At 39.9% G+C, this 14,730-nt stretch overlaps 1 protein-coding gene across 3 annotated transcripts in view; it reads left to right on the forward strand.

The window, feature by feature from the left end:
- Nucleotides 1–529: 529 nt before the first annotated feature.
- The window catches only part of Fas2 (fasciclin 2), a 160,367-nt gene continuing 146,166 nt past the window's right edge, over nt 530–14,730 (forward strand). For all 3 annotated transcript variants that reach the window (XM_067155948.2, XM_067155949.2, XM_067155950.2), the window contains exon 1: nt 530–719. In XM_067155948.2, the coding sequence (XP_067012049.1) occupies nt 622–719 (98 nt within the window). In that variant the 5' untranslated portion in view covers nt 530–621. The remainder of the gene's footprint in view (nt 720–14,730) is intronic.

Here is a 14,730-nt window from a genome sequence, read left to right on the forward strand (position 1 = left end):
ACCCTTTTTATAAATATGGTCGAGATTCTCAATGAATGGCAACCTATTTAAAAATGAGGATGGACTTGATGGACTGAACACTTCTTATAAATATGGTCGAGATTCTCAGTGAATGGCAACCTATTTAAAAATGAGGATGGACTTGGTAAACTGAACCCTTTTTAAAAATATGGTTGAGATCATCAGTGAATGGCACCCTATTTAAAAATGAGGATGGACTTGATGGACTGAACCCTTCTTATAAATATGGTCGAGATTCTCAGTGAATGGCAACCTATTTAGAAATGAGGTTGGACTTGGTAAACTGAACCCTTTTTAAAAATATGGTTGAGATACTCTATGAATGGCAACCTATTTAAAATGTTGTTGATGTACTTGGTGAACTGAACCCTTTTTAAAAAATATGGTTGAGATACTCTGTGAATGGCATCCTATTTAAAAATGAGGAGGGAATTGGTGAACTGAACGCTTTTTAAAAATGAGGTTGAGATACTCATGCTTAAATGCTGCTATTTTTATGTTTCAGGAGTTCTCTGCCAAGACGATAATGGCGGCAACTCATCCCCCAGACTACAGATCCTACCACACGGCAGGGAACAAACATGGCCGTTGGGTCGTGCCATGCTCCTCACCTGCAGACCTGACGCACCTATGGGGGACATCACGGACCTGCAGTGGCGGTACTCGGACGGCCGAGTTATTCCGAACGTCAACTCTGTGTAAGTTGCAGATACTTCCTTTTGCATGTTACCGTTACAGTCAGACATTTCAAAAGTTGTGTGCCTGATCGTTAAGGACTTTATTTATTTTCATTTCAACAACAGTATGAGTTTCCTCCCACTAAATGATAATTGTTTCCAAGGCAAGGTTACAGCAGCTCTTGATAATATCAAAGTGGTAAACTGGATTGAGTTTGGTCTTAATGATTCAGTGTAAAGGGCGTCATCCAAGTATGAGACATATACCTAGGTAAGGAAAATGGAGGATTCGTACCTGTCGAATAATGAGGATTATTATTATTATTATTATTATTATTATTATTATTATTATTATTATTATTATTATTAAGGTTCGGATTTTAAAGGAAATGACACATTTCTTTCTTGAGCTTATTTTATCAGTAATCTGAAAAATAAGTTTGAATGACCGGTCCCTGGCCGCGTTTAATGCAATTTTAAGTTGCTTATGAAAATTAAATGGCGTATGGCTTTTAGTGCCAGAAGTGTCCGAGGATATGTTCTGCTCGCCAGGTGCAGGTCTTTCGATTTGACTCCCGCAGGCGACCTCGCGTCGTGATGAGGATGAAATGATGATGAAGACGACACATACACCCAGCCCCCGTGCCAGAGAAATTAACCAGTGATGATTAAAATTCCCGACCCTGCCGGGAAACGAACCCGGGACCCCTGTGACCAAAGGCCATTACGCTAACCATTTTGCCATGGACTCGGACATGTTGCTTATAAATGCATATTTCGGACCTTTCAGTCCTATTTTACTCATTTTAATTATATAAGGTCATATTTGGTTATATGTTGAGCGTTTTTGCTTAAATTGACGCGTCGTTTTTAACAAGATACATGTTACCTGCGTTGAATTTCGAATACGGGATTTCCAAATACTGTGGTAGACACACCTTTCCTTCTATTGGAAAGAGGTTTAGAAAGCCTGATTCCGAGTAAGAGCTGCTATGCGGACGTCTCATTGAGGAGGATGTCACGTCAGTGGATATATTTAGGTGAGAAGCACCTAGCAAACAAGGATATTCCATGGTTGTCTTGCCCAGTGCATCCTTGACGGGTCTAGTTACCGCTCTCTTCCTCTTTCGCAATCCTCGGACTTCAACAGAATGGTCACACTTCTAAGTACTACAGTGAATCCTCGAAACACTTCTCCTTTGTAAAGCGTCTGAAGTGAAGGTAACGGCAGTAAAGCGATATAATGAGAATATATATTTAAACATTTAACGTACTGCAACTCTGTCAGATTGCATGATTTAATCTATCTACTGTATTATCACTATTAGCTTTCTGGTGCTCAAAACGTCTAATGCCAATAGTACTCTCATATTTGCTACCTATCTCTAAATTCGGTAAGTCGAATTTATCTAGGTTTTTATGGCATATTTGCTTCCGTATTTTGTACTTCTTTAGGTTATAAACTTCCGAACCCTGATGATGAAAATTGGGACAGGAAGTAACAAGTATAGCCTAGCCCGGACAGCAGTTCTGCTATGAGATTTGCGTAACATATTAGGGGTCCGGCCTATTAGAGTTATGTAACTCTCACTACATAACGGAAGAGTAGGCTAGACGACATTTCCTACTATTCAGATTAGTTTTGCATTCTAACCTGTAACTTCCTAAATATCCGGATGAAGCTTGATGTCCAAGAACAATGAGAGTGTTGCTTATAAAGAGAGAATAGACCAGGATTATAAGAACCTCTTAACTTTTATCCTACCGAGCTCGATAGTTGCAGTCGCTTAAGTGCGGCTAGTATCCAGTATTCGGGAGATAGTGGGTTCGAATCCCACTGTCGTCAACCCTGAAGATGGTTTTCCGTTTTTTCCCATTTTCACACCAAGCAAATACTGGGGCTGTACTTCCATTAAGGCCACGAACGATTCCTTCCCACTCCTAGCTCTTTCTTGTCCCATCGTCGCCATAAGACCTATCTGTGTCGTAAAGCAACTTGCCAAAAAAAACCACTTTTATCCAAGGGAGAAGTCGAAGAGGACTGCATTACTCGGAGGTGTTCGGGAATCGGCCAAAGATAGCGAAGGTTATACATGGTGGGAAATTAAAACATTAATTTGGCCTTACACACTCACCTTCGAGATCAGGAGGAAAGAAAGAGTTGGTCATGGGTGGCCAGACATAAGAGCCAAGTAAGTGGAAGCACCGCCAGACTCGTAAGGCAACCTTAAAAAGTGTCCTGTCCACTTTATCATATAATATATTGCAATGAACTAGCGTCCGATACCGGGTCAATACGTAAGATATGGGATGCAATAAACATACAGTGTATGAGAAATTCGATGTTGAACTTTCAGAGGCACAATACAACATACTGTCCTTTTCCGTGACATTATTAATATCGGAGGCTTCGATACCAACTTCGCTTTTCCTTAATGTTGTAAACCTTTCATAGCAGACAAAGTAGGGCTCCCCATACTACGAAAATCGTAAAATTAAGCAATTTCCTCAATTGTGCCGAAAGTTGAAGAGCTAAGGGACCCAGAAAAGGTTTCAAATTGTGAATCTTGGATAGCTCTATCAAAATAAAAATAAATAAATAAAATATTCGAAAAATATCTTCCGGCCTAAATGCAGTTCCAGAAAAACATTCTAAAATGGCTTATTTATTTACTCACTTTCCTTTTATTCTAATCCTAGCCAAATTAACATATTTACATAATTCTTTCTTTAATGTGTACCTTGGTTCTATACCCTCAGGCATTTTGAAAAATGTCCACATCGAGTGTAGTTATAAGGGCTTAAGTGAAACTCTGCATAGATTCACATTAGCGTTCGTAGTGGTGCTTTTCTTAATCTGCTTCACGTCGCGCCGTCTTATGTCGACGATGGGATAGGGAAGGGCTGTGAGGGGGGAAGGAATTGGCCGTGGCCTTAATTAAAGTACATCCGCAGCTTTTCCCGGTGTGAAAATGGGAAACCACGGAAAACTATCTTCATTGCTGTCGACAGTGGGGTTCGAACCCACTATCTCCCGAATACTGAACCATATCTGACAAGAGAAAAAATGAAATTAAAATGAAACCAGTGCTTGAAAAAACCAGGGGTATCAAATTATGTGCGAGATAAATGAAACATTGAAAGGAGAAAATATTTATGGGAGTGTTTTTGAAGAGAAAGATCTCACCTGCTTCAAGTATGAACACTTAACATCCTTTGCTGGGGAGAGAAGTTTTTCGATATTTCGCAACGTGCTGTCTGAAAACCGACGATTCTTTACACCGAAGAACCTGGAGACGACTGAGGTAAGGTTTCCGAATTCCAATTTCTGTAACCCTAGGGTGGTTAAGCCAAATATGATTCTAGTTACTGTAGTCTCAATTTATTTCTCAGGATGTCCATTGAGGGTTCGCTGAATTCATTTTAAGTGGAGAAAATATTTCATTCCAAATTCTGCAAGTACTTTTTCTAACAAACATGGAATTCCTTTTTAAAAATGGTGTTATTCTAAAAATATATAATGTCTGAAAACAGAAGTATTTCACTCATATATCTTTGTATTGCATATTGCATACCACCAGAAGCCTACCTGGTGACCGAGGTTAGTCGGTTCGAGTCCCGTTGGTCGAAAAAAAAATTCACCATCAGAATTTTTAATCACTAGATTGCGTGTCAAAAGCCTGGATTAAATTCCAAACCTCTCCGCAGTGCTCATATGGAGTGAGGGTATGTGACGCTTTTGAGGGTGATTCGTCCGTCTGATGAGAATGTTAAGCCTTGAGCAGACTTCTTGGTGCTATTCGACAGGAGTAGGCTATGTGCCGGCACCGGATTTCACCCTCTCCCTTCCTAGTATCATATACCACGTCATTCATTTCATCACATTAACTCCTCTGGCGAGGTTGACGTCAGGAAGGGCATCCGGTCATAAAATTCCACCATGCCAAATTCATCTCACCTCACCTCATACCACACCACGTAGAGAAATGGGATAAGGGTTGGACAAACATCAACAAGCAAACACTACAACAAACAATGCATACCGCCAGAATGTTTCATTTTTAAACGTTACATTCCTTCATAAAATATGTAATTAAAATGAAAATTATGAATTAATTTGAGTCTCATTTTTACGTCCTTTATTGGATAATATTAGGTGTTTTACAGGTCTTTCGAGCCCTATTCATAAGATATATTTACAGTCCATTTAGAATTTCCATTTACTTTATAGATAATAATTTGTAGTGTCGAAAGGCAGGCTTATATACTACTTTATTGAATAACCTTAATTCAGATTTCATTTTACGTTCCTTAATACATAGAAAGATGTGATTTATTATACTCTTAATGAAAATTTAAAACATTCTCCTTCTTTTAATGGAAATGATTACACCACTTCACTGTGACACTCGTAAAGATTTGCTTATAAGTGGAAGGCTATTCTTGAGTCTTTCCAAGCATGGCTGCAGAAGAGGAATGATCCATCACTTAGGCCGAACTTGGAGGATAAACAAACTACAAAAGAACTGAAACTTTTCACTGACATTGTGCTTGGTTTGATGAATATACTGCTAGAAGTGGATGAGGGAGGGATAGGATAGTGTTTGTGAGAAATTGAAAGAGGGGACGCATTAGGCATGAGGGAGCGGATAAGTGGAACTCGTATACACACGCAGTTAGCAAATCACGTCTCGGAGCTGCAGGGTGGTAATAGATGTTCATTAGTGGATGATGTAAGAGCCTGTCAAGTAACACTTGTGGGAATACTCTCCGTTAATTACTCCAGTCTCTCAAGACATCTACAACACGGTAATGGCTCACAGCTAGGGGGTAAACTGTTAAAATAATATACGAGATTTAAAGAGGTGAGATTGGGAAAAGCGGAATTTTGGGAGTATAGTAAAAAACTTGGTTAATTCGAACGTTTTGAGGTAAATCAGCGTTGCCAACAACGGAATAGGATTTCCCATTAAACGGCTACTTGAAAAATCACCAGAAGCCCCCTAACCCCCTTTCATCCTTCCCGCCCAAGCACTGGTCTCATTTTTTCATTCCATTTCATTTCATTTACTAGAGAAAATGTGTTTAAGAAATTATGGATGAACTAGCGATTATGCGAATTGAGAATGGGCAGCAAGAATGAGATTTGGCAACTCCAAGTTACACGAGCCGGCCAGCAGACTTATCTCCATGGCAACCGCAGTGGGTCAGCCCACCATACCCTCTATTTTCTTCTCCCCACACTGGCAGACAGTAAACGGACTTCCCTCTAATAACTGTCAGAACGCATCTTTCAGTATTGGATACCAGTTCGAACCCTGCTCTGCCAGGTGGCGGAGCATGCGTGGCGCCTGGTTCTGAACACCCTGTGTTAAAAAAGAAAAACGTGCGAGATGAATCACGTTGTAGTTCACACTTGGGATAAATGTAAGTTCCTATAAAAAGCAGTGAGTAAATTTGTACAGTAAAATATTATGAGTATATTTTATGTACTGTATATGTTTGTGTCGTTCAGTGTTACAAAAACCGTATTCTACGCCTGATGTTTTCATGAAAATTGTTAAAAATTTTATATACAGTCGAAACCGTTTATTGCGACATCGCTTTTAACGACACGTTGGATATAACGAGATATCTAATGGTCCCGTCTCAATCCTGTATAAATACTGTTTTTTAAAATAAAACGCTTAGCACAACATCGCTTATTAAGACACATTGGATATACCGAGATACGGAAATATATAATGGTCCCGTCTCAATCCTATAAATACACTTTTAAAAGAAAGCTTAGTTCGACATAACTTATTACGCCATATTCGTTATAACGAGATATATAATGGTCCCGTCTCAATCCTATATAAACACTGTTTTTAAAAAACACTTAGTACGACATCGTTTATTACGACATATTGGATGTAACGGGATATCTAATGGTCCCGTTTCCATCCTATATAAACAGTGTTTCCAAAAACGCTTATTACGACATATTGGTATAACGAGATATCTAATAGTCCCGTCTCAATCCTACATAAACACTTTCTTTAAAATGAAATGAAATGGCGTAGGGCTTTTAGTGCCGGGAGTGTCCGAGGACATGTTCGGCTCGCCAGGTGCAGGTCTTTCGATTTGACACCCGTAGGTAACCTGCGCGTCGTTATGAGGATGAAATGATGATGAAGACGACACATACACCCAGCCCCAGTGCCAGTGAAATTAACCAATGATGGTTAAAATTCCCGACCCTGCCGGGAATCGAATCCGGGACCCCTATGACCAAAGGTCAGCATGCTAACCATTTAGTCATGGAGCCGGACACTTTCTTTCTTTCTTTCTTTAAAAAACACTTAGTACGATATCACTTATTACGAGATATTGGATATAACGAGATATATGATGGTCCCGTCTCAATCCTATATAAACACTTTCTTTAAAAACACTTAGTACGATATCACTTATTACGAGATATTGGATATAACGAGATATATGACAGTCCCGTCTCGATCCTATATAAACACTTTTTAAATCGTTTATTACGACATCGCTTATTAAAACATATTGGATATAACGAGATATCTAATGGTCCCGTCTCAATCCTATATAAACACTGTTTTTTTTTACACTTATTACGACATATCGTATAAAACGGCGTAATTTTTAATCAAATTTTAGAAGAAATGTATCGACTATAATGTCCTATGTTTACTTTTTGTTTGTTACTATTTTGGGGGTTGCTGACAACAATGTAAAGCTTATTTTCAAACTCTTGTTTTCAGTAGATTGTAGATTTCAAATCAGTCTGTTTGTTAAGTAGTCAAGGGAAGTATAGCTATGTCGCAAATGAAAGGGAAAGTGTTCAATATTGAAGAAAAGTCACAAATAATATGGCGATTACAAAAATGGGGAAACAGACGTCAGCTTCGCGAAGGAACGATTTCTACAATTTGGGAGGACAGAGAGAACATCTCATTTATTAACCAAGACCGAGTGCGACATTATTGATCAATTTACATTGTTGCTACTTCTTTCCTCATTTATTATATTATATATTGATGACATATTGCTGTTCATACCGTATAAACATTAGAAGAAAAATTCCTCTCAGTCCCCCTCCACAAATACTGTATTGTAAATACAGTAGGTACTTATTTCACCCAAGTTTTTTGAAGTTTCAACTTTATTCTGTTAATTAACCATATGAGTGTGCAAACTAAAATTACATTTCCAGCAGCAATAAAGACCGATTCGAGCGACTACCATCTAGAACGACTGATAACTAACGGTCCCTTTTGAGACGTAATAACTGGTTTTGACTGTATTTATTTTATTTAGAACTCGTGATCTTTTAATCGCTTCATAATATCATTGAATTATGATTTGATAAATCACATGCTCAGCGATCCCTTCGACGTAGAATAGTAGAAAACAGCTACTACCCCAACCTTTCTTCAGCTTCCACTTTCATATTGCCTGTTGCCTAGCCAAGGAAGCAATATATTCAGATTTTAATGTCCTTTTCAAGATTTTTCCCATGTATGAAAAGTATTTTGGATTATTTGGTATATGTATTTTATACTTTAAAAATGCCCTTGTATTTAAGTATCACAAGATCTGTTTGTTCTTGAAATGTGTTAAGTTAGTATAAAAATACTATTCACGATCTTTGAAAGTTGGTATAGGAAATCTTTTATATGATTTTTAAAACATTTTTTGGAAATATATTTTTGAACACACCATGTACACACATCCAACAGAACATTTCTCTTTCTTTTTATTACAGCCGGCAAAATAAAGTCAGGTATGTTATTGTGTTCACAGGTTTTCTGCCTAGAAATGCTTTAATTTTATTACAAATCGCAATAAAAGAAGCCTTTTTTTAATATTATGCCTAGCTTAGTGCTTTTAAGGATAGCATATGCTTCCTGCCACTTTTAAGAATTTTTTCTCTGCTCTTTCTGTTTTTTTAATATCAAAAATAATTAATTTGTGATAAATTGTGACTTCTTTTAACAGTGAACGAAATAATGGTCATCATAATAATGGGGCACCAAGGACGTTTGGAAGGTTTGTGAAATGAATGAAAATTTAGGAATGATTTGGTTACGGGAATCAGTTTTGAGTATTGTTGTATCTGCATGTTGCAAAATTTCCGATTCGTAATAAGAACTATTTAATTACCGTAATATTAACACACTTCTTTAGTTCTGTATTTTCTGATAATTCGTTCACATCTTCTTGATTTGGTGTAATTTAATGGGGTTGTGTGATCCATCATTTAAGCTTCTACAGAATATTTCAGAATGATAGACACACACTGTGGGAGCGCGTACTGGGCAATAAAGCAAGGAAAATATCCTAATTACCATAGGTCTGGAAACTAACTATACCTCAGATATGATGTAATCACGTTGGCAATCTTTGTAATGATGTTCATGCTGTATAATACTCCATGTAGAGTGCTATTACTATCTGATAGCCAGGGAAAGACTTTTAGGCTCAGAATGCAAAAGTATTTAACCAAGGCGCAAGTGTTTTCTACCCGCACAACAGTTCTGCAGTGAGATTTGCATAGATACTATAAATCTGAACTATCAGAACCCCTAAAATATATGCAACTCACCTACATAACTGTAGGGCGACTAGATGATACTTGCGCCTTGTTCAAATACTTTCGCATTCTAACCTCATAGTGCCTATTTTTTACCCTACTGCTGGCACAAATCTGCGTCAGGCCACGAGAGTGGAGGGGAAAGGAGTGGGAGGAAGGTTGTGGAGGAGGATAACTACTGCTGTACTACTGGGAGCGAAATGAAGCCTAGTCGCCAGCTGGCGAAGCGTGCACCAGGAGTCGACGTGGACACTTTCGTAGCAACCAGGGAAGTGAAAGTTCCTCCCCTCTCACTTACGCTGCAGCACATGGACTCGTCCGCATACATACCCCATTTAGTGCCCAACTATGTTTTTGTGTCATCTGATAGTAAACGCACTTAACCACGCTCCACATCGGATGTCAACAGCGTCTTTCATTGTTAGTGGCATTTGAACAGCCAGCCATCGCTTCCGTAGAAAACGTGTGAGATGCCATGGCAACTGCTCCAAATGGTGCTAAAAATACAAGACGCTGCTGATATCCAGTGTGGTTTCTGGTGCCTGGAAGATAAAATATGAGCCATGTTGTAACAGTTACAAATGTGATTACGTCACATCTTGGAAACTGTTGGTTTCCGGACCTGTGTTTATTAGAACTTTTCTCCTCGTTGCAGTGTCCTCTATTCACCCCTTCAGGTTGCACCTATACTTTTGAAACACGTCGATGTCAAGACCACTACTCCTTTCACCGCAGTCTCCAAGTATTTTATGTTAGAGCCCGTCTCATGTTTGATGATATTCCAAATTTATTTATTTATGTATGTATTTATCTTTGTAAATATGGAATTCGGAAATTGGGTTTGTGTTAAAAGAGCCTGGTGATATGCTTGAAAGAAAGTAGGTAAATAGTAACTCAGATGGCCCCATACCTAGGGGAATTAGGTGGAAGTTGCTTAAATTGTGCCAGCTAATGCCTTATAATAATATTGTTCTTAACTATCCGGTGCGGTTCACCCGAAAAGATGTGGATTCTATTCCCCGTCAGGAATCTGGAAATTTCAAGAAATGAGGTATCCACTTATGGAGTTGAACATAGCCCTGGAGGGCATACAGCCTACACCAAGAATGAATATTACGGAAATTCCTGGTCCTGGGAGAAAAGGCGGAGTTTAGGAATAGTAGAAACCTTTACCTTCCACTCCTTCATGACCTGTACGGAGATGACTTTGTTAACGAATCATTAATTACTAACAAATTGCCAACACGTTGGCATCTGTTAAGATCACTCCAAGTTGGAACAGTATTAAAACAAATTCTTATAAGATGGACTGAGTAGGTGAGGCCATCTGAGTCCAGTTTGGCGGATTGGATCCCAGCCCATGCCGGTGATATTTGAAGGTACTTAAATACGCCAGCCTTGTGCCGGAATATTTACCGGGCAAAATTCCAGTGCCTCGGCTTGAGTGAATCCCCATCAGTAGGGCCTACTTAATTTGGAAACATGGGATCGCTTATTCAGTCTGGGATGACCTTCATTTCAATAGTGCAAAGTTCCCTACATTCATAATTCTAGATTTGTTTGATTTCTTATAGAAAGACCCTCAGAGCGTGAGGGTATAGGATAAATAAAGATCCTGTCACACAACAGAGGAAGAGAAGCTGGCGTGCAGCTTGTTGTCATCGACCTCACCGAGAGTGATCAAGGCATTTCAGAGCCTCCCTGATTCCACAATTGAGCTCAGAGAAGATGCTCGTCTGGTCATAAATAAAATCCAGATTTTTAGGCAGTAATAGCTTAGATTGCAAACTAATTTGGTAATTAGGGAGTGTCGCCTTGCCGTTCCTCCATAATGTAGTGAAGGTAACATAAACTCTAGGAGTTCTGATGGGCCATACCCGTAATACTTATGCAAAACTTGCAGTATAACCGTTGTGCAGCCTACAGTAAAATTGTTTCTCGCTTCAGTAAGTTTGCATCCTAATCTATTACTGCGTAAGTTATTGTGTAGTTAACGGCACAGTTTAGATCCGTCAAGTTTGACAGAACGTTCTTGTCAAACTGCGACATCGTTATTCTGTCGTATTTATCTTGAACTGACTGAATATAGTTGGTAGATCGCTCTCCTTTGTAATGAGAGAAGATGTTGAAATGTCCGACAGCTATAGTTCCTGTATACGGTAAGTTACACCACACTAAGGGGATGTGAATGGTTGTTTTGTTCTGTAAGACAAAGTACTGTACTTAGTTGTCAAGTGTCTTCAAATACTGTCCTTTTTTCTTCCCGAGCTGTTAATCGATATGAAATTACCAGAAAGTGGGTGCTCTTTTTAAGTCCTATAAGAAGGGACTGTTTTTTTTCTTTCGATAAATCACAACGACGTGTCGGTTGAGGCAGATGCAGAGAGATCGTATGTTTTTCTTGAATGCACATCTCCTGATACGAGATCGTGGAATCTTGTACAGCGTCAAACTTTATAGTCTTCTTGCCGTAATAAAATAATATTTTTACGAATAAATAATATTGTACAGTGGAAATGTTATTAGGAGGGTAATTATCGTCGTTATGTTCAGAAATGAGAGATTCATACATTTTATATATAAAATTACATGCATGTGACAATTTTTCCCCGATAAGTTGACATCTTTCAGTTCCTACTTTACTGACTTCTGTGGTGAGGTATAGTGATAATTTTCTCCAGTAACATTTCTCTTTCAGACTGACACCATTAAAATCATTGTAATAATACCATGATCAGCATTATAAAATTGTGTAACATCTTGGTGCTAGAATGGGATAGTATGAAATTTAAAATTATCATGGTTTGAAGAAACTACAACGTGCTAAACGCGTATTAAAATAAGCATTTTGACAGATATGGCTTGAATGAGGAACATTGCACCGTGTTGCCAATTCCTTTCTCCTTCCCTTCGCTTCTGGCTCACTTGTTGGCTCGTTCAGACCGTTGTATTCTGTTGTACGTAATTCAGCAGTGAGAGGTTTGGCAACTCCAAGCAACACGAGCCGGCCAGCAGGTTTATCTCCATGGCAACCGCAGAGGGTTCGCCCTCGTTTCCATGGCAACCATAACCCCTACTCCCTACTCCCCCCAGGCGGTCAGTAAACGGACCTCCCTCTAAGAATCGTCACAACACATCTTTCAATATTACAACTATAACACTATAGAAAATATTATTTTTGTCAGCATGTCACATCTTCTTCATTTTAAGATCACGCAATACTTATGAATGTATGAACATTAAGGAAACTGGAAACGTATTTTGCGAGTAAATTTGTTGGGACCGGGCCATTAGTCTTTACCGAGCCGCGATCTATCGAGGGTTGAGAACCGCTCTGCGCCATACTCACCAGGGAACGAAAAAAAAAAGTTTTTGGTTCATTGTCATTGCTTTGCTTATCGAGACAAATGCCATTTTAACTGCCGAGAAACTGTGACCAAGATTGACTGATGGTAGCACTCGAACTCAATTTAGGTTTATGCCTTGTAAAACGAAAGACACCGCTAGAATACTTGGCGAAGTTGCGGCACAATTTGAACAGTCGTGTCTAAGCTCTGGGAAACCGGAGCAGGATCTTTGACAGACGTCAAGATTTGCCTTCTCTCGCGTGGTACAAATCCAAAATTACTTTCATATCTTAGATTGAATTCTGTGGTCATAGCGTCATGGTTGTGTGATGGTACTACGACTGAAAATGGCAAACATATATTGGCTTGTACCTTAAAACGTCCGTCGCCTTTTATGATTCGAATATTCTATACAAAATGATTATTAGGGATGATTCGAAGAAAATGTTTACTTCTCATAAGCGAGAAAAGTCCTCTAGAATTTTTCATGTGTAAACGTAGCTTAAGCGGCTGATACTACCGACACAGTTTGGCCTTTAAAGGTGCAGTCTCCACCAATTACATATTTGCATTATTACTTTAGCTACAGAAATTCAGATATTCCGACTACCAAACCATGCCGCGAGAAGTACTAAGACCTGCGACACAACCTGGTTTCCTTGGGATCCCTCGTGCCTAGTCTCCGATCCCGGAGAATGCGGGCACTGCCGCCAGGACGGGGACCTGTTGAAGGGGAGGACACATGGCGACTGGCCTCCCTGCCCGCGCCATGGCTCGGTAGGCGAGGCAACTGCGGCGAGAGGGCGGATGGTCGTCTGCTCAGTTCGCGCACACCGACGTCTCTTTTTGTGCTGAGCAAGCTGCATGGTGGTGGTCACCAGCACAGAGGCTGCATCGCGCCTAGAGCCCAAAGATTACCTGACGATGGCCCCACCTTATACAACGGAAGCATGGACTACGAAGGGGGACGTTCTAATCTCTCCTCTTTGTTGCTAACTGCTGGGACCTCTCCTGATTGGTCTTTTCCCTGGGAGGAGTCGCAAGTAGTGGCTGGGTAGCCCTCTCCTGGTGGGCTTTCTTCTTCTTCCTCCTGGCGGGCGAGGGGGCGGGAGCGGTGAGCTATATGGGTCAGCCAGCTATTGCATCTTCCACCAGCCCGTTCAGTGTACAGGAGATAACCGGCAACTCGGCTGAGATTCGCACTGTACAAACAATATGTCCACAAGTTCGTCAATATGGCCGTTCCATTTACTATAGGCCTAGCCGTATTATTGATAGAAACATTCTATTATATCCTCTTTGATTCTGACAGAGCTTGAGAGAGGAGAATTGCACGTGTCATTGCGCGGTGCTGCCACATTCCTTTCCCTCGTTTCCGGCTCATTTGTTCGTTCAGACCGCTCAGAAGTGAGAGGTTTGGCAGCACGAACCGACTCGACCCGGCTAGCAGGCTTATCTCCATGGCAACGGCAATGGGCACGCCCACGTTTCCATGGCAACCATATCACCTACTCCCTTCTTCCCACCCAGGTATGTAGTAAACGGACCTCCCTCTAAGAACTGTCATAATGCATCTTTCAGTATTGCAATAGATTGAATGTTTACGCTCCAGAACGGTTTGTTCTTCGCGCAGTACACAGAGTTCTGACGCGTCGTTCCCTGTTGTCTAAACCTCCTGCAACATTCAGCAACTTCTCCGACGTTACGTTGTTGCGTGCAGCTGCTTCGTGCATCAGAATGAGAGCTACTGCGGATTATGTATTTGAAACACACTGTATATTATTTATTTCCTCTCTAGTTCTTTAATTGTACAGTTTCCCATAAGAATGAACTGCATTAATTCTGTTGCAAAAGTGCAGTATTGTGGATTATAATAAGAGGGAAGAGTGACTGCCAGGAAGCAGAAAAATAAAGCAAGGTTTGTTTATTGTATGTTTTCTGTCTATTGTCTGTCACTATTTTCACATCACAACACACGCAATTCGAAGTTTGCTGCATTTTTCACGCTCTTATTTGTTTATTTTTTATTCCTTTCAATACATTCTTTGGTGGTGGCAGTTGCTTATGCAGTAATCATTCG

This window comes from Anabrus simplex, chromosome 11, assembly GCF_040414725.1.
Source record: "Anabrus simplex isolate iqAnaSimp1 chromosome 11, ASM4041472v1, whole genome shotgun sequence".
In the NCBI taxonomy this organism is placed as follows: Eukaryota; Metazoa; Arthropoda; class Insecta; order Orthoptera; family Tettigoniidae; genus Anabrus; species Anabrus simplex.